Source organism: Microcebus murinus, chromosome X, assembly GCF_040939455.1.
Source record: "Microcebus murinus isolate Inina chromosome X, M.murinus_Inina_mat1.0, whole genome shotgun sequence".
NCBI classification, from domain to species: domain Eukaryota; kingdom Metazoa; phylum Chordata; class Mammalia; order Primates; family Cheirogaleidae; genus Microcebus; species Microcebus murinus.
Window position 1 is genome coordinate 8,108,378 of NC_134136.1, and position 27,361 is coordinate 8,135,738.

The 27,361-nt window shown below is 40.8% G+C and overlaps 1 protein-coding gene and 1 long non-coding RNA gene across 3 annotated transcripts in view; both read right to left on the reverse strand.

The window, feature by feature from the left end:
• Positions 1–3,113: 3,113 nt before the first annotated feature.
• On the reverse strand, positions 3,114–7,867 carry MAGEE2 (MAGE family member E2). Its single transcript, XM_012755359.2, has one exon. It carries the CDS (start codon positions 5,169–5,171, stop codon positions 3,603–3,605), a length of 1,569 nt encoding a protein of 522 aa, XP_012610813.2. The 5' UTR covers positions 5,172–7,867; the 3' UTR covers positions 3,114–3,602.
• Positions 7,868–8,237: 370 nt separating this feature from the next.
• Positions 8,238–27,361, reverse strand: part of LOC105866156 (uncharacterized) — a 94,028-nt gene continuing 74,904 nt past the window's right edge. Inside the window, exons 5-6 of one of the 2 annotated variants that reach the window (XR_012916047.1) lie at positions 14,139–16,805; positions 8,238–13,485 (exon numbers count right to left, since the gene is read on the reverse strand). This is a non-coding gene — a long non-coding RNA (uncharacterized LOC105866156). The remainder of the gene's footprint in view (positions 13,486–14,138; positions 16,806–27,361) is intronic. The other variant, XR_012916046.1, reaches the window with a different exon arrangement.

A 27,361-nucleotide genomic window follows, 5' to 3' on the forward strand; every position in this document is an offset into this window, starting at 1 on the left:
TGCACTCGAATGTTCATAGCAGCACAATTCATAATCGCAAGGCTGTGGAAACAGCCCAAGTGCCCATCAATCCAAGAATGGATTAATAAAATGTGGTATATGTATACCATGGAGTACTATTCAGCTCTAAGAAACAATGGTGATATAGCACATCTTATATTTTCCTGGTTAGAGCTGGAACCCATATTACTAAGTGAAGTATCCCAAGAATGGAAAAACAAGCACCAGATATATTCTCCAGCAAACTGGTATTAACTGAGTAGCACCTAAGTGGACACATAGGTACTACAGTAATAGAGTATTGGGGAGGGGGGGCGGGTATATACATACATAACGAGTGATAGGCGCACCATCTGAGGGATGGTCATGCTGGAGACTCAGACTTGTGGGGGGAGGGGGGAAGGGCATTTATTGAAACTTTAAAATCTGTACCCCCATAATATGCCGAAATAAAAAAAAAAAGTCATCCTATAATAAAGTCATCTGCACTCAAATGTTTATAACAGCACAATTCGCAATTGCAAAGCTGTGGAAACAACCCAAGTGCCCATCAATACATGAGTGAATTAGTAAAATGTGGTATATGTGTGCCATGGAGTTCTACTCAGCCACAAAAATCGATGGTAAACTAGCACCTCTTGTATTATCCTGCATGATGCTGGAGCCCTTTCTTCTAAGTTAAGCATTACAAGAATGGAAAAACAGGCACCACATGTACTCACCATCAAATTGGTATTAACGGCTCAAGACTTATGTCCACATATGGAAGTAATATTCATGGGTGTCAGGCAGGAGGGCAGGGGGAGGAGGGGATGGGTAAATTCACTCCTAATGGGTGTGGATTTTTCTTTCTGCAGATTTTTCTTTCTGCAGATGGGCACTCTTGCAGGTCTGACTCGGGTAGTGCAATGGCAATATATGCAACCTCAGCGTTTGTGCCCCCATAATATTTTGAAATTAAAAAAACTGAGAAAAAAATCACTGAACACTTCTGGATCTCCAGAAATGGTGATGTTTGACTCTTCCTGGGTGATAAGCCAGCAGCAGATAATGCTGGAGGCTTTTAGAGGAGCAGACTGGGGAGGAATCAGAGGAAATTGGACAAAAATGCATATTCTATACCTAGACAGGTTTCATAGAGCCCCAGTGATGAAACAAAGAAGAGCCTGGAGAAATTTTAGCATCACTTTCATCATTTTTCTAAGGGCTATCATTTTGCCTTTCCACTCTGGCCTTGCAGTCTTTCCTTGTGTCTCCTGAAAGTCAGCAAATTTGAGTGGGAACATAGCACTGTCCCAAAGTGGGGCTCCTTGGACTCCAAGCCCAGCTCTCATTGACTTGCTGTGTGACCTTGGGCATATTAGTTAAGCCTTAGTTTCCTGTAGTATACAATGGGGCTATTAAAATGCTTCTTGGAGAACTCAGTGAAAGATTAGAGCTAAGCATGTAAAGAACCCAGCACAGTGCTTGGCACATATTTAATAATAAAACAATTGGCAGCTTTACATTGATCATTGTTGGTTCAGATGCTACACCTTCCCCTTGGCAGGTTTCTCTCTCTACTGGAACTCCCAGAAAAGCTGACCTGTTTGGGTACTCAGATACAGCACTAATCCAAAAAGTCAGAGCAAGGAAAACTTGGCAGCTTCATGTGCTTGCCGCCTTCCCCTGCCCCGCCCCACAAGCATGTGCAGATTAAGAGTGCAAAGAGGTTGAAGAATGAGAGGCTCGCGGTTTAGTGCGTGGGCAGGACTCCTCTCCAAAGTCCCAGATTTTGAGTTGGATACTTCCCTGCCTCACAACTCCACCCCACTCCCCGTTTTCAAGAACCCGGTGGACTCAGGCTCTCCAGTTACTCATTTTCTCGTCACCGGAAATCCCGCCCTTGCCATTCAGTTCTGGGAATGCTACTGTAGGGGAGATCGCTGAGACGTAGTTGGGGCCGCATCTCCCTGGCAACTGCGGAGTGCGCCTGCGCAGTGGCTTCCCCAAGCAGACAGCTGTAATTTGGCTTTTGCATCGCAGCACGCCAGACTTGGGGTTCAAAAGGGTATATCTCCCCGTCCCCTATCCGCTCCCCCAGCAAGACGACTGTATTATTCTCTTCCTAAGGCTGACGAAAATGTAAGGAATGTCTTCCAGCTCTCTCCTGTCTGATAGGAAGTGTCAGTTGGAGGTAGCTCCTGGTGATTAAATGGGTGAAAAAAAGAGCAGAAAGCTTATGGGTGCCAGGAGGTGAAGAATTATAAAACCTCCATACTGGTAGGCAGCAGCTTTTCCCCTCCCTTGCCATAGGTGGTTTTCCATATGACTCCCACCCTGTGCCCAGGCTCCCTCTCAGAAATTTTACCTGCCAGGTCTGTAGGGAAGAGTTGAGGAGGATCAGGATGAAGAGAGCCAAAATACTAACACACACCTTAACAGCTTGGGTGCTGAAATAAACAGCTGGCAGAGAGGATCCCCTTCAGGGCTTCTCCACGTGGATTGTTGGTCTGACTCAAGATGCAAGACTGGCTGCCTTCTGGAAAGCCATCATTGATTCCCAAGAGCCACTCTGTTACCTCTGTCACAAACTCATCTCTCCCTTTAAACTCTCCCTTTAAACTCAACACTGTCCTTCTGAGCCACTTTTAAATTCCCTGAAGGTGTTTTACACACCACCCCTGTCTTCTATCAGTTCCCTCTTCCTCTCTTCAACCTTAGGTCTCACAAGAGTTGTCACTAAAGCACATCTTGTCCCCAGCCCTCCATACCACCTTCACCTCCATACCACCTTCTCTCCCCCCCACCACTCCCCCATTCATCACCTGCTCGACACCCCTGTACTTTCCCTAGTTTTTCTTGGAGCCCGTCGCCTTCTCCACCATCCCTCCCAGCACCTAAAGTTGGGAGTTATCCCAGAGAATTCCCACAGCACTCCGAGCTTACCCCTATTATACCACCTGCTGCAGCTTAATATAATTGCTGGTTTACTTCCATGACCCCACACCCTTAAGCCTTGTGGCCCAGCTGGGTCTTCTTCGCCCTTAGATTCCCAGCACCGAGCACTGTGCTCTGAGCATGCCAGGTGCTTAATAAATGTTTATAGAATAAATGAGTGCATAAGCACAGTGTCTAATTCATTATGCTTTTATTTTTCACTACACTCTGGAACAGCAAAGCAAATACAGGTAAATGACAGTCTTTTAAAAATATATATATATACACATAGCAGAAGACACAAAGGGAGGGCAACCACAGATCAGTCATTTTGTGTTTGTTTTTGTTGTGTGTGTGTTGTTATTGTAAATTAAGTCCAGTACCAGATCATTTTACTGATTATGTCAAAGATGTAAATATTACGAATACATTTTACACAGCTATCTGAAGTTTTATACTGAAACAAGACAGGGCTGGCAAATGAGCAATTTCACTTATAAACCTAATTCAGAGGTATATTAAAAGGAAGGAAATACTATTAGAACTGGAACACAGATAGCAAGCACAGTGTGTATTCCCCACCTCAACGCTTCCAGACTTCTGATTTAGGGTCCCAGTGCCCATTTTCCCAAGGCCCTTCTAACTTATGCCATTCCACTGAAGTGACACAACTTCCCCGAACCTCACATGGGGCCAAAGAAGAACATGGAAGTAGCCTCAGATCTGGCTCTGGCCTCCTCATCTTCCATAGCCTCCCTGTATTGTTCTGGCCAGTCCTGTGGCCGCTTTCTGTAGAGCCTGGCCATGTACTCCAAGGCTTTCATTTTGGTGGTTTCAAGGTGAGCTCGAGGACCCCATAGAAGCTCATATTCAACTGGATTAGAGTAGGACAGAGGCCTGCATTCCAGGTAGCGCTGTCTCATAAGCTTACAGGTGATGGCATGCTTTCTCCCTACATCCACACTAAATCTCCGAAGCAAGTTCCAGACATTGGCTTCTTTGACACGGTTGCCCATCAGGAAGATCAAACCTAGGATCGGCATCACGTATTCTTGAGTGGGTCGCCCCAGGCTCTCTAGCATCACTTGTTCTTCTTCTGATTCTGGTTGCTGGACAAGAAGGTAGATGTGCTCACTGGTATCGACCTCAATCAGAGAGAACCCATAGAACAGATCAAGGATTAGAGTAGCTCGACTGAGGATATTGGGGAACACATCCTCGAATTCTTTGCCAGTGTGAGCCAATAGTTCATCCTGATGTATAGGCAGCAATTCCTCAGTGACATTAATGGCTAACTGTACCAAGTCATTTGCCTTATCATTCATAGTGTCCTCGGACCAAAACTCCAAGCCAGCAGCCTGGCTTCTTTCTTTGGCCTTGTCAGCCTCCATGGCCTTGTTATATTCTTCTGGCCAGCTCCAGGGTTCTTCATCAAGGGCCTCTGCCACAAACTTCAGGGCTTCCATCTTTGTGATTTCCCTGTGGGCTCTAGAACCCCACAAAAACTCAAATTCAAGGGGGTTAGTGCCATATACTGGCCAGTACTCCAAGAATCGCATACGCACAAAGTCAGTAGTAAGGAGGTTCCTTGTGTTCCCATAAAGGTTGTTGATCCGCTGAGGCTCATCCAACATATCAACTTTTAGCAGCAGGTCCCAAATGGAGGCCTCTCTTGCCCGGTTGCCATTCAGGAGGATGTGACCTAGGACCAGGGCCAGGAGACCTGCCTTAGGCATGTCCAGGGACTCTGCTATCCGATCCGTGGTCTGAGGACCCCGCTTGCTGACCAAGTTGTAGGTTTCGGCCTGGGGATCAAGAACCCTCAGGTTCAACCCAAAGACCCGGTCCAGGTAAGCTGAAGCTCGTCTGAGTATCTCAGGGAACTGATCTGAGTATTCTCTGAGAAACTCCAGCATCTCTGACTGCTGGATAGACCCCTCAGTTTGGCTTTTCATTCGCATGAAATTCACCAAAGCAATTGTCCTGTCTTCTAGAGGGTCGTGGACCCTGAGCGCCCCCAAACGTCGGGACTGCTCGTCGATCAGGACCTCGAGGTCATTGGGGTGCTGAGCAGCCTGGGAAGCACTGGCACCCTGAGGGTTGACTGGCGCCTGAAGGCCCTGGGGGGCATCAGGGACTAGCATGGAGATGGGGGGCCCAGAGGCGTTAGTGGCCTGCATTTCGCCCAGGCCTTCGCTGTAATCTGCCGCCTCTGCGCTGCCCTGGCGCGCATTCCGGCTTACCAGAGACATGGTTCCAGGAGACGGGAGCGGGAACGGGGAGGTCAGCGATCAGTCGGAGAGAGGACGGTACGTGTGTTGGTGCCTCGGCACAAAGCCGAAGCCCGAGCCCCAGGAGCTGGGCGGATCAGAAGTGAGATCTGATGAGCGATCTTCCTACACGAGCACTGGCCAGCAATGACCGCAAGCCTCAGAGCGGTTAGCTTTGCCGCAACCTACGCAGGCGCAGTCAGGCTCTGCGACGTGGTGGCCACGCCCCACTCCCAGTCTGCCACTCCCGGCCCCCACCTCGGCCGGGCGAGCGAGGCTGGTTGAAGCGGTTGCTGCTGGACTCAAACTTGTTAGAGAAGCGAATTCAAGAAAGGCGGGAGCAGAGATAAAGCAAAGGGGCAAGGGAATGGGAGGTGTTCAATGATGCTTCACTTGATGTTTCTCTGTGGGGTATAAAGAGGCATGCTAATAGGCAGTAGAGGATTCAGAGAGGAGGAGGAGGATGCTAATGATGACAGTTATTTTACAGATTCATTAATGCATCCACTCACTCAACAGATATTTCTTGAATACTCGCCACATGCCAGGCTCAGTGCTGGGTATTGGGGGTACATCAGAGGACAAACATAACGATTATTCCTTTTTGGGTGGAGCTTACATTCTGAGGTAGATTCAAACAGGGTAATATCAATGAGAGCTAACACGTATGGGACAGTTACTATATACCAGGCACTGTTTCTGATGCTTTCACTTTTTTCATATCAAATCCTATAAACTTAGCTAAGAGGTAGCTACTCTTAATGATCCTTATTTTACAGATGAGTAAACTGGGTCAGTGAGGTGAATTTACCTGTCCAAATTCAAGCAGCAACAAGTGAAAGAGATCAGGATTTGAACCCAGGTCTGTCAGTCTTAAGAATAAGTACACCTGAACTTTAGCCCTATTTATTAAACATGACTCATGTAAAATAAATGGAAATAGGTGCTCTGAAGGAGGGTCAATTAACATATAGTACAAACACAGAAGGAGCAAGCAGTGAATTACATCTTAGTCTGAGATTGGGGGAAGTTGCCAAGAAAGCCTCAAGGAAGAAGGAGTTGAGCTGTAAGTGATGAAAAGGATGAGAAGGGTTTATAGGGTATTCTAGTCTGAGGGAACAGCAACAGGAAAGGCCCAGAGAAGTGAAAGTACAAAATAAGTTTGTGTAACAGCAAGTCACTCAGGGTGGCTAGAGCCAGTATGCTGGGATGGGTGGGAGATGAGTATGAAGGTGTCTAGACAGGAACAATTGGATTTCCTGTTCTTCATTTAGTACGTTAGAACTGATTGTGGCCCCACACGGTGGAAATGGCAGCACCAGAATAGGGCCTGTTCATTCAGGGGGTTGTTCATGCATGTGTATGTGTGTAAGTGCACACATGTGTTTGAGGAGGCATAATCCAAACACTTTGGCTAGGAAGAGAGGGGTCAGCTACTTTATTTTCTGGAAATGCTACAAAACCATTGGGCTGAAGCAGAGCTGTAATCCCAGCCTTCAACCGTCAAGGAATGCGTAGAGCATTGGGAAGAGAAAACATTTATATAAGATTGCTATCAGCAGCCACAATTGAAATCCTTCCTTAAATTCTTGATGGTAATGAATACTGATACATTAAGTAATCCTGTGCCCTGGAATTCCTTCAGAGGCCACTAACTTCACATGTGGAGGCAACTCACCTCTGACATTTTCTACATCCCAGGCGCTTTCTATAAGAGCAATGTAGGTAGTTGAGGACAATGGATTTGGACAAACTTGGCTAAAGAGATCAATGTTTATACCAATGAATGTGCTGATCCTTCCTTGGGAGAATGTTTCAGAGAGCAGCAGCATCTTTCAAGCTGCTACAAGAGTGTGATTGAGGTCAGATCTGATGGAGTCTCTCACCCTGGTCTTTCCCCTTCTCCAGAAGGGCTCCATGTTCCTTGTCTTAGGTGCTTCCCAGAGGCAAATTCAGAGAGGAGTTTTAATTTCTTCAGTTATAAACAAACAAAAAAATTTCCCCCTGAAACCCAGCTCATGAGTTGAACCTCCTATTACCACCACTCTCCATCCAATAAAGAAGAACAGCATTCAATGGTAATATCTTACCTGTGAAATAACATCCTAATCCCCTTCCACAGCATTTAAACCATTAACAAATTAGTTCCCACTTAGCTCTCTATTTTTATACCCCAGCACATCCTTCCATGAAATCTGTTCCCTGGCCACATTGGGCTACATTTCTGGTCTCAACCATTTCTATTCCATAAGTCTCCAAACAGTTCTAGTTATTGCTAAACAAATAACAAAGGAGCTGTGCCTGTGACTGATGACATGTTTTCTACTCTGTTTAAATGTGATGTAAAAAGATGGGATCATACTCTCCATTATGAGCTTATTTTGATACTTTCTGACCTCTTTTTTATACTTTTAAAACATGTGAATATTTCTCCATACAGTTGTTTCTCTTCAGCATAATTTTAATAAGGTATTTTTACTTCATTACCAAAATATGACATACACAGATTAAAATGCACACATCATGAATGTAGAGCTTTATAAGTTATGATAAATTTAACATACTATCTGACTATAGCGCCAACCAAGAAATAAATCATTACCAGCATCTCAGAAGCTCTCATGGCACTTTCTTCCAATATCTTTCCTCTCATTTGTTCTGACAGGAAACCCCTATTCTGAATTTTATTTTATTTTATTTTATTTTATTTTATTTTATTTTTTTTGAGACAGAGTCTCACTTTTGTTGCCCAGGCTAGAGTGAGTGCCGTGGCGTCAGCCTAGCTCACAGCAACCTCAAACTCCTGGGCTCAAGCGATCCTCCTGCCTCAGCCTCCCAAGTAGCTGGGACTACAGGCATGTGCCACCATGCCCGGCTAATTTTTTGTATATATATTTTTAGTTGGTCAATTAATTTCTTTTCTATTTTTAGTAGAGACGGGGTCTCGCTCAGGATGGTTTCGAACTCCCAACCTCAAGCAATCCGCCCGCCTCGGCCTCCCAGAGTGCTAGGATTACAGGCGTGAGCCACCGCGCCCGGCCTCCTATTCTGAATTTTAGCATCACAGATTAGTTTTGTCTGTGCCCAAACTTTAAATATCAATAGAATTAGAAAGCATGTATTGATTAATATGTTTTCCCAACAAACTCCCACTATGTTGTGTTATTTATCCACGTCATGTGTAGCAGTAGTTTGTTCATTTTCATTACTATATAGTTTACCATCATATGAATATGTACTAAAACTTATCCTGTCAACTGTTGATGGACATTTACCTCTTTTCTAGTTTGTGGCTATTATGAATAATGCTGCTATGAACCATTTTTGCACATGTCTTTTGGTTCATGAGTATATTCGTGTTGGAAATAAGTCTATGAATGGAATTGCTTGATCAGAAGTATGAGTGTTTTTAGGTTTCATAGGTATTGTCAGAGAATTTTTCAAAATTCTTGCACCAATTTACACCCCCACCAGTAGTGTATGAGAGTTTCTATTGCTCTGTGTTCTTGTTTATGTGTGGTATTATCATTCTGTTTAATTGTAGGCATATTGGTGGGTGTGTTCTGGTATATCATTGTGTTTTTTTCTTTACTCATAGTTAACTTTTTTAAAACAACTTTTCAAACAAGACTTGTCATTTATTTTCCCAGGCCAATGGACAGTAAAGATAGAAAATTAAGAAGGATGAGAAATGCTAGAAGTCAGCTAGAAGATATTACAGCTGCAAGAAGGGACAACTGGGAGACACTTCAAAGGGAAGGAGATGGAAACAGTATTGAAAGCCGACATTAGAATTAAAATACTATAGTTCTTTTAGGGCCTTTGGTGCAAGGACAAAAAGCCCGAGATGTCATAATTGTTCTCAAATTCTTTATAATCACTAATGACCTAGACTCATCAAGAAAAGTTAACTTCTGTTTAAGAAGGCAGATAAATATCTATTATAGAATTTTGAATCCAGAAGATACATACCATGTTTTTAAAAGGGTTGGTATTCAAAATAATAATGTAATTACAGAGGAAATTCACATATAGAAAATCTCATTTCTGGATGAGGTATAGATATAACATTGTGGTAGTTATACCCAACTTTTTATAACATTTCTTTATATCTAAACTTGTAATGATTTCTTAGACTCAATTCATTTGTTAAGCAGTGATATTTTATTCAGACTCAAATAATAAGACTTTATTATTATTAGGTTGGAATATATAAGAACATGTCAAAAAAATCTTAAAAATAATCATGTTCCCACCAAGAGATATTTACTGTTAGCATTTTAACATATGTCCTTCTAATAGTCTCTTTTTCCATACTTTAATTGAAATATAATATTTCTGTAGAAAAGTACACAAATTATAAATATACAACTCAATGAATTTTCATAAATTGGACATATTTGTGTAACCAGCAACCAGTCAACAAACAGAATATTGCCAGCAACCAAAAGTCCCCATTATATCTCATTCCACTCATTGGAACACCCTCTTTCCCAAGGGTAAACACTATCCTAAGTTTTAACACCATAGATTTGTTTTACCTATTTTTGAGCTCTATATAATCGGAATCATGTATTGTAATTATTTTCATGTTTAGCATCTTCCAGTCAGTATTCACATTGTTGTTTGTAGCTATCAATCATTCATTTTTCTTATTGTACAGTATTCTATTTTGTGAACATATCAGAAAGTGTTTTTTTTTTTTTTAACCCATTCTACTCTTGATGGGCATTTGGGTGATTTCCAGTTTTTGGAATGAATAGTGCTGTTATGAATACTCTAGTGCAGCGGTCCCCAAACTTTTTGGTACTAGGGACTGGTTTCATGGAAGACAATTTTTCCATGGATTGGGGTGGGGAATGGTTTAGGGATGATTAAAGTGCGGATAGACTCCAGTATCATCTAGATTGTTGCAAAAGGTATTAATTTATTTTTTTATGGCTGAGTAGTTCTCCACAGTGTACATATACCACATTTTATTAATCCACTCATAAACTGATGGGCACTTGAGTTGATTCCACATCTTTGCAGTTGTGAATTGTGCTGCAATAAACATTCTAGTGCAAGTGTCTTTTTGATAAAATGACTTTTTTTCCTTTGGGTAAATACCCAGTAGCCGGGTAAATACCCATTTGACTGATCAAATGGTAGGTCTACTTTGAATTCTTTGAGGAATCTCCATACTATTTTCCATAAAGGTTGCACTAATTTGAAGTCCCACCAACAGTATATAAGTGTTCCTTTCTTTCTGCATCCATGCCAACATCTATTGTTTTGGGACTTTTTGATAAAAGCCATTCTCACTGGAGTTAGGTGGTATCTCATTGTGGTTTTGATTTGCATTTCTCTGATGATTAGTGACATTGAGCTTTTTTCATATTTTTATTGGCCATTAGTCTTCTTTTGAGAAGTCTCTGTTCATGTCCTTTGCCCACTATTTAATGGAGTTGGTTGACTTTTTTTCTTGCTGATTGCTTGAGTTCTTAGTAGGTTCTGGTTATTAGCCCTTTATTGGATGTATGGCATGCAAATATTTTCTCCCATTTTGTAGTTGTCTATTTGCTCTGTTGATTGTTTCCTTGGTTGTACAGAAGCTTTTTAATTTAATCACATACCGTGCCCATGCCCCCTCCCCCCTCAAGTCAGAGCTTCAAGCGTGACCATCCCCCAAACGTTGTGCATCTCACTCATTATGTTTGTATATACCCATTCCTTCCTCCTCCCTCCCACCTGCCCAACACCTGATAAATGTTTTATTGAGGATTTTTGCATCTATATTGAGGATTTTTGCATCCAGTTCCCACTCAGAACTGGAACAATACAAGGATGCCCACTGTCACCACTTCTATTTCTCATTGTGCTGGAACTCCTAGCTAGTGCAATCAGGCAAGAGAAGGAATTTGAGGGCATCCAAATGGGGAAAGAGGAGGTCAGACTATCACTCTTTGCTGATGTTATGACCTTATATCTAGAAAACCCCAAAGATTCTGCCAAGAGACTCTTGGCATTGATAAATAAATTCAGCAAAGTCTCAGGCTACAAAATCAATGTATACAAATCAGTAGCATTCTTATACATTAATAACAGTCAAGCTGAGAGTCAAATCCAAGAGTCAATACCATTCAGAATAGCAACAAAGAAGATAAAATACCTAGGAATATACTTAACCAAGGAGGTGAAAGATCTCTACAAAGAGAACTATGAATTGTTGAGGAAGGAAATTGCAGATGATGTAAACAAATGGAAAAACATATCATGCTCATGGATTGGCAGAATCATCGTTTTTAAAATGTCCATACTACCCAGTGTGATTAACAGATTCAATGCAATCCCCATCAAAATACCAACGTCATTTTTTACAGCTCTAGAAATAATAATTCTATGCTTCATTTGGAACCAGAAAAGAGCCAACTTGTCAAAGCAACCTTAAGCAAAAAGGAACAAATCTGGAGGCATCACTTTACCAGACTTTAAGCTATACAACAAAGCTATAGTAACCAAAACAGCATGGCACTGGCACAAATTAGAGACATAGACCAACAGAACATAAGAGAACTTCTTTTTTTTAAAATTTTTTTTATTTCAGCATATTATGGTGGTACAAATGTTTAGGTTACATGTGTTGTCTTTCCCTCCCTTCTCCCCCAGAGTCAGAGCTTGAAGCGTGTCCATCCCCCAGACAGTGCGCATCACACTCATTATATATGTATATACCCATTCCCTCCTCCCCCCTCCCATCTGCCCAATGCTTGATAAATGTTATTCCTATATGTCCACTTAGGTGTTGATCAGTTAATACCAATTTGCTGGCAAGAAGTTCTTATTCATTATATATAACAATTGATTTTCTTTCTGGCTTGTGCTTTTTAAATCATGTTTAAGAAATCTTTGTGTACACCAGGTGACAATAAAGTTTTTTTATGCTTGCTTCCAAAAATGTATATTGTTTTATGTTTCATTTTGAGATCTAAAAATCATTTGGAACTTATTTTTGAGTATGATGTGAAGTCAGAGGTCAAGATTTGTTTCTTTTTTACCATATGGTAGATGGTAACATACCATACCAATTTTCAATTGATCAGGCACCATTATTGAAAAAAACCACACCTTTCATCATGGTACTATATATAGTATCACATTTGTCATAAATCAAGTGATCAAATATGTGTGGGTTTGTTTCTATATGATCAATGTTGTTCCATTGGTTGGGTTGTTTATCCTTGTAATAAGATCACAGTCTTAATTGTTTTAATTTTATGACAGGTATTAATATATGGTAATTTTAGTCTTCCAGCTCTGTTCTTTAAGATTGCCTTGACGATTCATGCCCCATTGCATTTCTATATAAATTTTAGAATTCATTCCCAATGTTGACACAAAAGCCTTGGCATTTTGATTGTCACTTTTCAATTTGGGGGAGAATCAATATCTTTAAAATATGGAATCTTCCAGTACACCTCCATTCATCTTTGTCTTCCCTAATCTTTCTCAATAATGCTTTTGAGTATAAATGCCTTCTTGTTGTCGCCCACCAAGAACATACCAGTAGTGTAACAAATTGGATTTATTACTCATTTCAGGGATAACACACATTGTGGAAAGTCATCCTCGGTAAGAGGATGTCAGAAGAACTTATAGGATTTGGGATTCATTTGGGGGAGTATTGAAAGGATGTGGGTGTTCACTCTAGATTTGATCTTATGAGAAAGTGGGCATAATTCTATGTTTGGGTATCTTAGTAAATTTTATCTAGAAGGATGGAAGCCTAGAATCAGGCTAAGAATATACTTGGTAAAGAAGTAGCTTTCACTCATGTTAGCCAGGATATGGGCATTTTGGGTAATTTTTGTGGCTTAGACAATCTTCATATTTTTTCAGTGTTCAGATCTGATTATGGAGTAGTCATGTTTTTGTCTGGATCAGGCGTAGTCACAGAGTGGTCTTATCTGAAGTTGATGATGTATAAACATTTTCATGTTCAATAGGAGAGCACCAAGACCTTCATGATAGTATGCTAGGCAAGCTCATGTATGTCAGGGGCTACTTTTCACTTTTCCAGTGTCCCCTCGCAGCCAAGGGCAGACAAAGTAAGGCCACATGAAATTAATCCATGATGTCCAGGTTTTAATCATTGCTGAGATTTTGCTGATCAGAGGTTATTTAGAGAATACATACAGTTTGATGGTGGACTCAGGTCACTCTCTACTGCTCTATTTGTTTCAGGCAGAGTTGAATCCTTTGATGTGACAGGGCTGAGAAGTAGCATTTAAGTCTCTAGACAGGATCCGTGGACCAACTGTAACACAAGAAATTTTCAGAAAAAAATTGATTATTAGTCCTTAATTCTTGAAGTCACGGACCTATATTATAAAATATAGGCAATGAACCCAGCTGGGTCTATTTATAGAGCCAGGTAATCATGGGCTTATTTATTTGTCTTATAGATACAGGTGCACCATGAAGTATTTGCATATATGTATACATATACATATTTCAGCAAGGTCAAGTGAAAGATATTATATCCAGCAATCAGTTAAATTCAGAGTAGCTATGGTTTGGGAAAAATATATGAGAGAATTTTGTTTTTCTGTAAGTGACAGAAGGAGACTATATGGGGTCAAAGATAACAGGATGAAGATAAGGAACATAAGATTAGTAGTAATGCAAAGATTCAGAAGAGTGTTGCAAAATCAATCTTGTTGCATTGTCTTGGGTGTAAACTGCTCATTTTTGAAGGTAAAAGCTTATTTCATTGTTTTGGGTGGAAGCTATCCACTTCTGTAGTAGCTGGCTTCTGGAGGATTCCTACGAATCCTCAGTTTAAGGTATTTTGACAGAATGGATATCCTAGTAGTTAGGAGGAAGCGATATATGTCTTTTAGGTTGAGAAACATGAATAAAACTATCAACAACTTAGAGTTTTATTGTCATGCCACTTGGTAGCAGTACCTGAAAAATCTTGTCCAAGTAGGTTCAAACTCAGTTTTTTTCTGAAATCTATTTGAGAAGACCAAATCTTCAGATTTTAGATTATGCAGAGTCTATTTAGGTGGGTATTTTGTAAATGTACCTTATTACCTGCTAATAAAGCCAGAAGTGTTGTATGAGTATCTAATCATATAAGCCTGTAACAAGGTAGAATCTGGATTGGAAGTGAAATTTCCAAATGCATGAGACAATCTGCTATTAACTCAATAGGAGATAACCTGTGGGTCCTAGCAAGGTTTGATCTTATTGTCACAAGGCCAATAATAGTAGTTTGGGCCTTGGAAGTTTGTGGGTTTCTGAGAGCTATGCTAATTTTAGTTTTAGAATTCCGATACTTCTCTCTACTTTTACTGAAGACCATGGACAATAAAGATAGTGAAATGTTTCAGCAAAAGCTAGAACTTTAGAGAAATTTTTAATAACAATGACTGTAAAATAAGTGTTTCTGCTGTTAGAGGAGAAGAAATGGGAATTTCCCAGGCTGGATGCATGAAAGCAAATCTTTTTTTTTTTTTTTTTCTTGCTAAAGTTAAATAAGGCTGTAGCTCCCCAGTAAAGAAAAGCAAATAATAACAAGAATGTATTGATAGCGCACTGCAGGAGGTATTGGTGTAAAGTCCATTTGGAAGTATTCAGAATTTTTGGAAACTGTCCACCTTCACAGATTTACCAGAAGTCAGTTGTTGGCAGGTACGATGTGTTTTGGAAGAGCCCTCAGCAATACCTCTAAAATTAACCCACCAGTAATAGTTTAATGTTGTGGCCAAATTATCTCTGCTATTGTGGGTACTATTATGAGGGGTTTATTTTTATTTAGTTATTTTTTTGCTGAACTCTATTTTAAATATTATGGTGCTACCAGTCGGCCATCCTGAAAGCATATAATATTATCTTTTTTAATTTCAGCATATTATAGGGGTACAAATGTTTAGATTCCATATATTGCCTTTGCCCCACCCGAGTCAGAGCTTCAACCATGTCCATCCCCTAGATGGTGCACACCGCACCCATTAGGTGTGTACATACCCATCCTCTCCTCCCCCTTCCACCTGCCCAACACCCGATGAATGTTATTACTGTATGTGCACTTAAGTGTTGAACAGTTAATACCAATCAGTTGATACCAATTTGATGGTGAGTACATGTGGTGCTTGTTTTTCCATTCTTGGGATACTTCACTTAGTAGAATGGGTTCCAGCTCCATCCAGGATAATACAAGAGGTGCTAGTTCACCATTGTTTTTTGTGGCTGAGTAGAACTCCATGGTATACATATGCCACATTTTATTAATCCACTAATGTATTAATGGGCACTTGGGTTGTTTCCACATCTTTGCAATTGTGAATTGTGCTGCTATAAACATTCGAGTGCAGATGTGTTTTTTATAGAATGTCTTTTGTTCTTTTGGGTAGATGCCTAGTAATAGGATTGCTGGATCAAATGGTAGTTCTACTTGTATCTCTTTGAGGTATCTCCATATTGCTTTCCATAGAAGTTGTACTAGTTTGTAGTACCAGAGACTTCTTTTTGACATATGTATTCTTTCAAAGTGTGCCTTTTAAATTTCCAAGTGTTTGAAGATTTTTTTAGTACTATTTGTTTCTAGTTTAATTCCATTATGGTTGGGAAAAACTCTGTATGATTTTGATTATCTTAATTTTGTTGATTTTTTTTATATGACCCAAGTTATGGTCTATCATGATGGATTTTACATGGACATTTTTTTTCTTTTTTTTTTTCTTTTTTAACAATGCTATGACTGTGCTATTTACATGGACATTTGAGAAGAATGTGTATTCTGCAGTAAACACTCAAGTTCAGGTGTCTTTTTGATAAAATGACTTATTTTCCTTTGGGTAAATACCCAGTAGTGGGATTGCTGGATCAAATGGTAGGTCTACTTTTAGTTCTTGGAGGAATCTCCATACTCTTTTCCATAGAGGTTGTACTAATTTGCAGTTTCACCAAGAGTGTATAAGTACTCCTTTTTCTCTGCATCCATGCCAGCATCTATTGTTTTTGGACTTTTTTTAAAAAGCCAATCTGTTTGTTAAATATCTCTGATTAATTTATGAATTGCTCTTCTGTGATATCTGGGAGATCACTGAGTTTCCTTAAAACTTTTATTTTTTATTCTTTATCAGAGAGCTCACATTTTGCTGTTGTCTTAGGATCAGTCACTGGTTCATTGTTTTGTTTGTTTGGGAGGTCATGGTTCCCTTTTTGCTGTTGTTTCTTATGGATGTACATCTATGTCTTTGCATTGATGGATTATATATACCATGGGGTATTACTCAGCCATAAAAAGGAATGAAATAACATCTTTTGCAGCAACTTGGATGGAACTGGAGACCATTATCCTAAGTGATGTATCTCCATAATGGAAAAACAAACATCACATGTATTCACTAATAATTGGGAGCTAAATGATGAGCACACACAAGCACAAAGAGATGTAAAGGACATTGGAAGCCAAGAAGGGGGGTCAGGGCTAAAAACTTACCTGTCAAGCACAATGAACACTCTTCTGGTGATGGGCACACTAAAAGCCCCAACTTAAGTATTATATAAGGTATGTATGTAGCAAACCATTTGTATCTCCTTAGTATCTTGAAATTTTTTAAAAACCTAAAAAACAAATAAAATAATGGTTCTTTAAAATAAAATAAAATAAAATCCTTATTGGATCAGTTAGAACCTCTATATATTGCTGGTGGGAATGTAAATTTGTGCAGCCATTGTAGGAAACATTTTGGAATTCATCACTTTGAGGTATATGCTCAAAGAAATTAAAGGATACATCCACACAAAAACTGTACACAACTGTTTCTAGTAGCATTATTTATAATAGCCAAATAGTGGAAATAACCCAAATGTTCATCTACTGATGAATGGACAAAAAAAGTGATATATCTATACAATGGAATATTACTATACACTACAACATGGATGATGATTGTAAACATTATGCCAAGTGGAAAAAGCTCATTACAAAAGATGACATATTGTATGATTTCATATATATGAACTGCCCAAATTAGGCAAATTCATAAAGACATAAGTGGGTTAGGTGTTTCCTAGGCCTAGTGGTTGGGTGTGTAGGTGACTGAATGCTCATAGATACAGATTTATTTTGGGAGGTGATGAAGTGCTCTAAAATTAGATTATGTTAAACGGTTCATGACCCTATGAATATACTAAAAAGCATTGATCTGCACATTTTAATAAGAGAATTTTATCTTATGTGAATTATACCTCAATACATTTGTTTCTAAAAAATCCAACAGGGATTTTTTAGATATAAATTTAATTCCAACATCGGATTCATATGGCTATTGGCATCAGTTGATTGTCCTTTCTCATTCAAGTTGTATATTAGTTTTTTTAGGGCTACCATAATGAAGTACCACAAATTGGGTGGCTTAAACAATAGAAATTTATTGTCTCATAGCTCTCGTGGCTAGAAGTACAAGATGTTGGCAGGACTGGTCCCTTCTGAGGGCTGTGATAGATAATTTGTTCTATGACTCTCACCTAGCTTCTAGTAGTTTAATGTATAGATTCTGGATGCTTTTGTGGGCTGTAGTTACAATGACAATTTAGTTTTCTTATCCCATGAAATGCTATTATAGTCTGGTTTCATTCTGGTTCTGCTTGATTTCCTGCTTTACCTATGCTGGTGCCACCTGTGGGGATGGAAGATTCTTTCTAGGACTACTGGTGTTATTAGGTGAGGAGTAGAGGATACCAGTCCCACTAGACAGAAAACATTTCCCCTGGCCTATTTTCCAACCACTAAATTCCAGTAGGCTCCCCATTCTATCTCTTACTAGTGTCACCATATAAGGGAAACACCTATCTGTATCATTTTATTCAATTGACTGGAGGATTAAGAGTTGCAGGGTCTTGGTAGACGGAGATTCGAGAGACCATGGGCTTTATTCACCTTCTAATGCTGGGTAGAAGACCAGGAGTTGGTGGGCCTGGTTGCCTTCTGCCATTGGATATAGGTCCTTGAGATACCTTTCTTGGGTCTTCTGCCAATTTGTGGAAGGCCAGGAGTTGCTGGGTCTAAGTGGCTATCTGCTAATTGGTAGAGAGCTGGGAGACATTGGGCACCACTAGTGTTAACAGAGAGGCCTGACTGCTGCTGGGGGGTTATTTTTGCTTCCCTGTTGCCCTGTTGCTGTTGATTCAGGCAGATTGGCTCACTGTTGCCAGTGGCTATAGGTAGGGAAAGGGCTGTGTTCTACTGTTTCAAATGCCACATGTGTATTGCCTCATTGCTGCTGACTGAGGCATGGGTTGTACCCCTCCCCTCCTGTTCTGCTGGTACCACTTCTGTTGACAGATTGGGGTGGATGGGTTGGCCCCCTGAGCTCTGCTAGTGCTAATGTTGTGGGAAGATCCAACTGTCTACATTGGTTTATATTTCAAATTTAATATACATAAGGAACCCATTTATGAGACTTGTGCTTCTGGCTAAAATGGAGTACAAGGGACCAGATTTATCCTTTTACCTGAAACAATTAAAAAGAACAGACAAAATATGTGAAGCAACAGTCTTAAAAAACTATGCAGTAAAGAACAGTGATAACTTGAGAATCAACAAAAGGAGCCCTATGATTGCCTTACTTTACTTCCATGAGAGTTTCTAGACCTCAGTGTAGGTAAAGGAAATCCAAGAAGAGCCATAAAATCTCCCCAGAGCTGAAGAAATGAAACAGAGAGTTCAAGGAGACCAAGGCAACTACAGTCTTCAGGAATGAGTAAAGGAGAAGAAAGCTAGCTGTGCTGGTGTGGTATCAACAGTGGGTTCCACTTAGATACGCAGAAGATTACTGATCAATGCTTCAATGTGAAAAAAGTACCCAAAGCAGGAGAAACAACCATATGAAAGAAGAGTACCCGGCACTCAATCATAACTAGTGCCTCTTCGAACCATTTAGATTAGAAAACCACATAATTTGTGAGATAATGGTACTGAGAAGGGTCTGATCTCAGTACTGGGGAATAATTATCCCTAGACTAAACCCAACACTATTCCCTCCTAAAAAACATAATAAAAATGCAAGCCAAAAGGCTCAAATTATTTCTATGCAACTTAATCAACACAGAACAAAGCTCAAAAATATTTATAGGAATATAAATAAAGCTAGCATCTGAGACATCACCAAAATGGTAGAATGAAAAACCTTGAACTCTCATTCACTTCATGGACATACCATTTCAACAGCAGCACATGTGTCAATTCCATTTTTAAGAAATCTAGAAACTAAGAGGTTTTTGCATCTCAGGAGAGTGCAAAATCAGCAACATCAAAACTGGTAGGAAAAGGAGAGAGACCCTCTCATCAAAATCTCTACCCCTGGCACAGCACCATATGGTAAAGAGGGAAGCCCAAGATTCAAACTTCTCTCTGAAGAGCAAAGGAGGTGGACTGTACATCTAGTGTCCAGACTTCTCTGGGTGCTACCAGAAAGACTGACTTCTATATTACCTGTCTCAGAGAGCTCATAGGGCCTGGGATACTATTGTCCCCTGGGAATTACAGAGAATAAAGAAGTCTGAACTAGCATTTAGGCACCACCCACCACAGCTCCTCTCTCTAGCTCACTATAGAGCGAATGGATGATAAACCTCAGCTCCCATTTTCTCCCTGAGGAGGAAAAGAGTTAGACTGTATCCTCAGAGTTCCAACTTCTCTAGGAGCTACCTGAGGGATTGGCTTCTACCCCACTTTTCTTGGAGTGCTGATGGGACCTGGCATACTCTACATGTTTGGGGACCACTAACAAAGATGGTGCTTTGAGAGGCCCACATTCTTTATGTATAAAAAGTTAAGCAGAGCTAGACAAAATTATAAAAGAACCCAGTTCACCAAGAATGGATTAATAAAATGTGGTATATGTATACCATGGAGTACTATTCAGCTCTAAGAAACAACGGTGATATAGCACCTATTGTATTTTCCTGGTTGGAGCTGGAACCCATACTACTAAGTGAAGTATCCCAAGAATGGAAAAACAAGCACCACATATACTCACCAGCAAACTAGTATTAACTGAGCAGCACCTAAGTGGACACATAGGTACTACAGTAATAGGGTATTTGGCAGGTGAGAGGGGCGAGGGGGCGGGTTTATACATATATAATGAGTGAGATGTGCACCATCTGGGGGATGGTCACGCTGGAAACTCAGACTTGTGGGGGGAGGGGGGAAAAGGACATTTTTTGAAACCTTAAAATGTGTACCCCCATAATATGCCGAAATAAAAAAAAATAAAAAAAATAAAAAAAGATACTTGAACTAATAAATAAATTAAGAAAAAAAAAAACCCAGTTCAAGCTTCTAGAGATGAAAACTATAAGGAACAAGATGAAAACTATACTATATGGTATTAAGAGTAGAGTAGATACTTCAGAAGAAAAGATAAGTGAACTTGATGACATATTACTAGGAACTATCTGAAATAAAACAGAAAAAAAAATTTAAAGAAGAATAAAGTATCAGTAAGCTAAGGGACAACTTCCCGAGGCCTGATATGCAACTATTTGTGGTTCAAAAAGCAATAGAGGAGGAAAGGAAGAAAAATATTTGGAAAATTATAGTCAATATTTTAAAAAATTGATGAAAACAGATACAAGATGTTCAACAAACCCTAAGTGCAGGAAACATGAAGAATAATAAACCGAAACATATCATAATTATATTGTTCAAAACAACTGAAAACAAAATCTTGAGGAACAAATACAAGGATGACAGTACATTTCTCATTGAAACAGCATAAACAGGAAAATCATGAATCAACATGTTTAAAATATTCTGAGAGTTAATTTTATGTGTCAACTTGGCTGGGCCATGATGCCACCATATTTGGTCAGACATTATTCTGAATGTTTCTATGTGGGTATTTTTGGGTAAGATTAACATATAAATTGGTGGACTCTGAGTAAATAATATTGCCTTCCATAATGTGGTGGACCTCATTCAATCAGTTGAAGGCCTTTATAGAGCAAAAACTTACCTCCCCTAGGCAAGAAGGAATTCTGCTGGCGAATGTTCTTTGGACTTAAACTGCAACAATGGCCCTTCCCTTGGTCTCAAGCCTGACAAACTTCAGACTTATATTGCAACATCAGCTTTTCCCTGGGACTATAGCCTGCTGGCCTACCTGCAGATATTAGACTTGCTAGCCTCCCTTGTCATGTGAGCCAATTTCTTAAATCTCTCTCTCTCTCTGTCTCTCTCTGTGTATACACACACACACACACACGTAAACACACACACACACACACACACATATATATATATATATATATATATAATATGTACACACACACAGCCTATTGGTTCTGTTTCCCTGAAAAACCCTGACTAATACAAATACTGAAAGAGAAAAACTCTCAGCCTAGATTGTATACACACCAAAAATATCTTTTCCCCAAATATGAAGATGAAGACTTTTACAGACATCAGAAGGTAGAAGAATTCATCATTAGTAGATGTGCATTACAAAAATGATAAATGAAGTCCTTCAAGTAGAAAGAAAATGACACCAGGTGGAAATATAGATCTACACAAAGAAATGAAGGACTTTATAACTGATAGCTAATTGGATAAACATATAAGGTAATTTTAATTATTTTAATCTACTTTGAAGTTCATTAGTTTCTGATTTCTGCTGGAAGATATAGAAATATGGAAAGAGCATCACTCTGATCTGTATAAGAAAAATGCTAAAAAAACAACTTGAACATATCAGAAAACTGATGTCAAAGGGCAAACAACTAACCTGAAACCTGGAGAAAAATGCCTGTGGAGAAGAACAGGACTGGATCTTTGTCTACACAAAATAGATACCACTTAACACCATAGGTCTAAGAAGCTTTAGGAAGATTAAAGTGTGCTAGAAATAATTAGCCAACTGCTAAAGGCTGACTGTGGGCTACCATAAGAGCATAAAGCCAGTTCTCAGGCTTAAGTGGATTCCCACTACTTTGTAAACATTTCCTCCAGAAATCCCACAGGGAAGACTGAGGAGGATCCTAAGAAAGTTCTCTCATTTCTGGCTGGAGGAAAAGAACAATAGACACTGCCAAAATCCACTTAGAGCAACATACCTCCCACATCTGTGCTACAGAACAAGATTTTCTGCAATGGAATGCACTGGTGGAGTACCATAGCAATTGTGTAAGGTAAATGGAGACTATTACCAAAACTGCACCCATATTCATCTCCCCAGAAGCTTCTACATTTGGAGTAGGGGTAGCAATACTTGTGAAGAACATACACCAAAACCCAAGTTAAAAATACTTGCCTAACACTGAGGTTTAAATAGAACATCAGAGAATGCCCACCTGTGCCCCTCCAATCAGGCTAACAAACCTCGAATAAATATTATAGTGATGTACAGCTAGAAGAATGGCAAGAGACTGATTCTCTATGGGGAGCAAAACAAAAGAAAAATCCAAAGCCAAGTGGAGAAACAAAAACAAGGTATCACTAGAGGATTTTGAAATGTCTGGTGCCCATGGCAACAACAAAATCCAACTCTGATAACCATAGCAACAAATTCCAACTCTGGTAACCATAGCAACTAAGCAAATTTCAAACCTTGTCCAACTCCTGACTAGATCAACAGAAACCCCCATACTAAAGGCCCATCAGAATGAAAAAAAGCATTATAATCTTCAAGTATAAAAAAATTAATCTCAATATTACTATCCTATCATCATCTTTTGAGAAAATAATTATGTGGCATACCAAAAAGAAAAAAAAAAGAAAAAGAAAAAAATCCTCACACATGTGAATGTACTTAATGCTACTAAACTGTACATGAAAAGTCATTAAACTGGATAATTTTATGTTAAAAAAACCCCACACATACATATAAAATGAAGAGACAAAGAAATTATACCAAGCAGACTCAGATAACTGCTGTTGGAACTATCATAAACAGAATTTAAAACAACTGTGATTAACATGTTTAAGCACTGGTTCTCAAAAGCAGGCAATTTTGCCTACAGGGAACATTTGGAAACATCTGGAGGCATTTATCATTGTCTTAATGGAAAATGTGCTACTGGTATCTAGATGGTAGAGTCCAGGGATGGTCTAAGCATCCTACGATGCACAGGACAGCATTTTACAACAGAATTATCTGACTGAAAATGTCAATTATGCCAAGGCTGGTAACCCCTGTGTCAAAAGTGCTAATGGGAAAAGTAGAAGACATGCAAGATCACATCTGTACTTTCAGTGGGAAGATGAAAACTGTGAGAATAAAATGGGTATGTTAATAGAGCTGTACCATCATTTCACAATGTATATGTATATCAAAACATCATTTTTTAACACCTTAAATATACACAGTAAAAAAGAAAGAACAGGAAGAGAGGGGGCAGAACAAAATGGCTAAATAGAAACCTCCAGTGATCATACCTCCATATGAATACCAAATTCGATAACTATCCATGTAAGGAAGTACCTCAGAAGAACCAAAAATCAGGTGAGTGATTGCAATATCTGGTTTTAACATTATATCAAGGAAAGAGCTATTAAAGAGGCCAGAAAAGACAGTCTTCCATGGTCTATACCACCCTGCCCCACCCCCTAGCAGTGCCACTCTAGTGTGTCAAGTGGAGAGAGAATCTATGTGCCTGAGGGAGGGGGAGTGAAGTGATTGTGGGACTCTGCATTAGAACTGAGGACCACTCTATCACAGGAGAACACAGTACAAGGCAGAATTCTGCTGGTACCCAAGGAGGGAGCATTTAGAATAGCCTGGCCAGAGGGAAATGCTAAGTCCCAAAACCTGAGTTCTATCAAACCCTACAACCAGCTGACAAAAAGTGGCTTGGGCCTGGAATAAATTGGTAAGGCAATCAGGCACAAAAGGCTGGGCAATTCTTGCAGCTGTGCTGGCTTGGAACCTGTGGACTTGGGGTGCACATGACCCCGTGAGACACCAGTGGTGGCAGCCAAGCTAGTGCCTGTGTCACTCCTCCTCCAACTCCAGGCAGTGTGGCTCAGGGAGAGTCTCCTTCCACTTGTGGAAAGGAAAGGGAAGAGTTCAGAGGACATTGTTTTGCAACTTGGGTACCAGCTCACTACAGTAAAATAAAATACCAAGCAGACTTCTGGAGACCCTGGTGCCAGGCCTTAGTACCTGGATGGCATTTCTAGACCCACCCTGGCCTAGAAGGAAACACACTGCCCTGAAGGGAAGAACCCAGTCCTGGCAGGATTCACAACCTACTGACTAAAGAGCCTTTGGGCTTTGAATAAACATCAGAGATAGCCAGGCAATAGTCACCATGGGCTTTGAGTGAAACTACACTGGCTTCAGGTGTGACCTGGCACAGTCCTAGTTTTCATGGCCATGAAGGAGTGCCCATGTCACCCCTCCCACAACTCCAGCATCCTAGCCCAGACAGTGAGGTAACAGAGTGAGAGACTTTGCCTTGTAATCCTTGGAATTCTCCCATATCTATACAAAGTGCACCAAGGCAATACCACCAGCAATCTGTAAGTCACGGCATTACTGCACTTGGGGCACCCCAGTGCTGATACAGCTGCAGTGACCAAAAAATTGGATCACAACACTCAATTACCTTTGAATATCTGGAAAGCCTTCTCAAGGAGGACAGGCTCAAACAAGCCCAGACTGTGAAGATTAAAATAAATACATAACTCTTCAATGCCGAAACATTGATGAATATCCACAAGTATTAAGAACATCCAGGAAAACCTGACCTCACCAAATCAAATGAACTAAATAAGGTACCAGTTACCAATCTCAGAGTGATAGAGATACGTAACCACTCAGAAAAAGAATTCCAAATAGCTTTCCTGAAGAAGCTCAATGAACTTCAAGATAACACAAAGAAGGAATTTAGAAGCCTATCAGAGAAATTCAACAAAGAGATTGAAATAATAAAAACGCAGAAATTTTGAAACTGAAAAATTCAATTGACAAACAGAAATGGATCAGAGTCCCTAAACAGCAGAATTGATCAAGTAGAAGAAAGAATTAGTGAACTTGAAAAGAGGCTATTTGAAAATATAGTGTAAGAAGAGCAAAAAGAAAAAAGAAGAATGAAGCACACCTTACAAGATGGAGAAAATTGCCTCAAAAGGGCAAATCTAAGAGTGAAAGAGGAGGTAGAGAGATTGGGGTAGAAAGTTTATTCAAAGAAATAATAACTGAGATTTTCCAAATGTATAGAAAGATATCAATATTCAGGTACAAGAAGGTCAGAGAACACCAAGCAGATTTGACCCAAACAAGATTACCTCAAGGCATTTAATAATCAAGCTCACAAAGGTCATGGATAAAGTAAAGGTCTTAAGAAAAGCAAGAAAAAAAGTAACATACAAAGGAGCTCCAATATATCTGGTAGCAGATTTCTCAGTGGAAACCTTACAGGCCAGAAGAGAGTGGCATGACATGTTCAAAGTGATGAAGGAAAAAACCTGTAACCCTAGAATATTAAATACTATAACAAAATATCCTTTAAACATGCAGGAGAAATAAAGACTCCCAGACAAACAAAGCTGAGGGGATATTGGGGCCAAGATGGCAGATTAGAAGCAGCCCTCACACACTGCAGTCTATGCAAGGATCAAAAACTGCAAGTAGATGCTCACCTTTGGATGGATTCTCTTGGAGAGAGCACTGTAAATAATCAGAGAACTGACAGGAGACATTCAGAAGGAAGGAAATGGGGACAGGGAGTCCTGCTCACAAAGACTGGAAGGTACCTGGGGGAGACTCCTTCATGGGGGGAAGTGATAAAGGAGAGAACTCAGGGTCTCATGCTACCCACAAGGACACTGTGACTTGAGCTATGAGGAGCCCCACACCACCACCAAGGGTCTCCATACTGATCAGAGAACTGCATGGAGACTGTATAGGAAAGTTGGATTGGAGAGCAGGCTCAGCAGGGACCCACTGGCCTTGGTTCCTGGGTTGCTGCTGCCGACAACACTCAGAGCTCTCAGGTCTGGAGCTCCAGGTCTGCACAGGGATCAGCTTTTCTGCAGCTGCCTCAACACCGCCCCCTGCCAGGCTGAGAGAGCAGGGGCAGCAGATGCTTTTACACACCTCTGACTGGGAGCGGGCCACCCCCAACCAGGGAACAAGAACAGAGCTTGAGAGGTTCCATGGTGACAGCCTCAGTGTGACCTCTGTGAAGAGAGTCCTAGCCATACAACAGCCCAGCCCCTATGGGCCTGTGCACCAACCAATGGAACAAGCCGCCCAGCCCCATGTTCTGCTGCAACAAGGACCATGCCCGCATGGACTCAGGTGCTGAGCGGAAGTCCACGCCCTTGCAGACCCACATGCTAACTGGCAGGCCACACCCTCATGGTCCTGCACGCTGACAGGAGGAACAATCCCTCTGGCCCTGCAGGCTGTACAGAGATCCATGCCTCTGTGGACCCAGGCACTGTGTGGTGGGCCACGCCCCCCAGCCTAGTGCACCAATAGGCGGGCCACATCCCTGCAGGACTATAGGCCCTGCGGTGGGACATGCCCCCTGGTTTTGTGCACTGGCTGGTAAGACATGCCAATGTGGCCCCAAACACTGACCAGTAAAACAAGTTTTCTGGTCCTATGTGCCAAAAGGTGGGCCATACCCCCATAGCAGCATGTGATGCCATGCTGACAGTCCAGCTCTCCACAGTGGACCTGCTAGCCAAAAGCCACCTGCTGCCACATACCACCATTATACCTACACCTGGATCTAAGATGGAGAGAGTAAGCAGGGGAAGTGCACGAGGTCACTCTGAAAACACAGTATTTCTGAAACTGTTGGAGGCGTAGGACGTGCAGCCATGGGAATGCACGTGTGGAACATGTGCTCATGCCTGTGTGTTTGTTTGGTAAAAAGGTGGGGTATGGAGGTGACCTGTGCCCTTGCCTGGCCTTGGGACAAAGGACACATATTTCTGGTCCAAACAGAGGCCCTGGCCCCCACAGGAACAAAACCCACTCTGACCCCCCAGCCCCTGGAGGCACAGGGATGGAGGATGGGGTGCAGACCGTGTTGGAACACTGAAGGGCCTAGTGACCGGCTTCTCTCCAGCTGAGTGTCAAGGTATTTTCTTCCCAAAAGGTAGTCTCTCCGCAACAGGCAGTGCACTGAGCTTTGGTGTCAAATAACTGCCTGGCTCT

What these genes read in the sequence shown, in the direction of transcription:
- MAGEE2 (XM_012755359.2), bottom strand. Translation starts at nt 5,171, where the DNA reads ATGTCTCTGGTAAGCCGGAATGCGCGCCAGGGCAGCGCAGAGGCGGCA.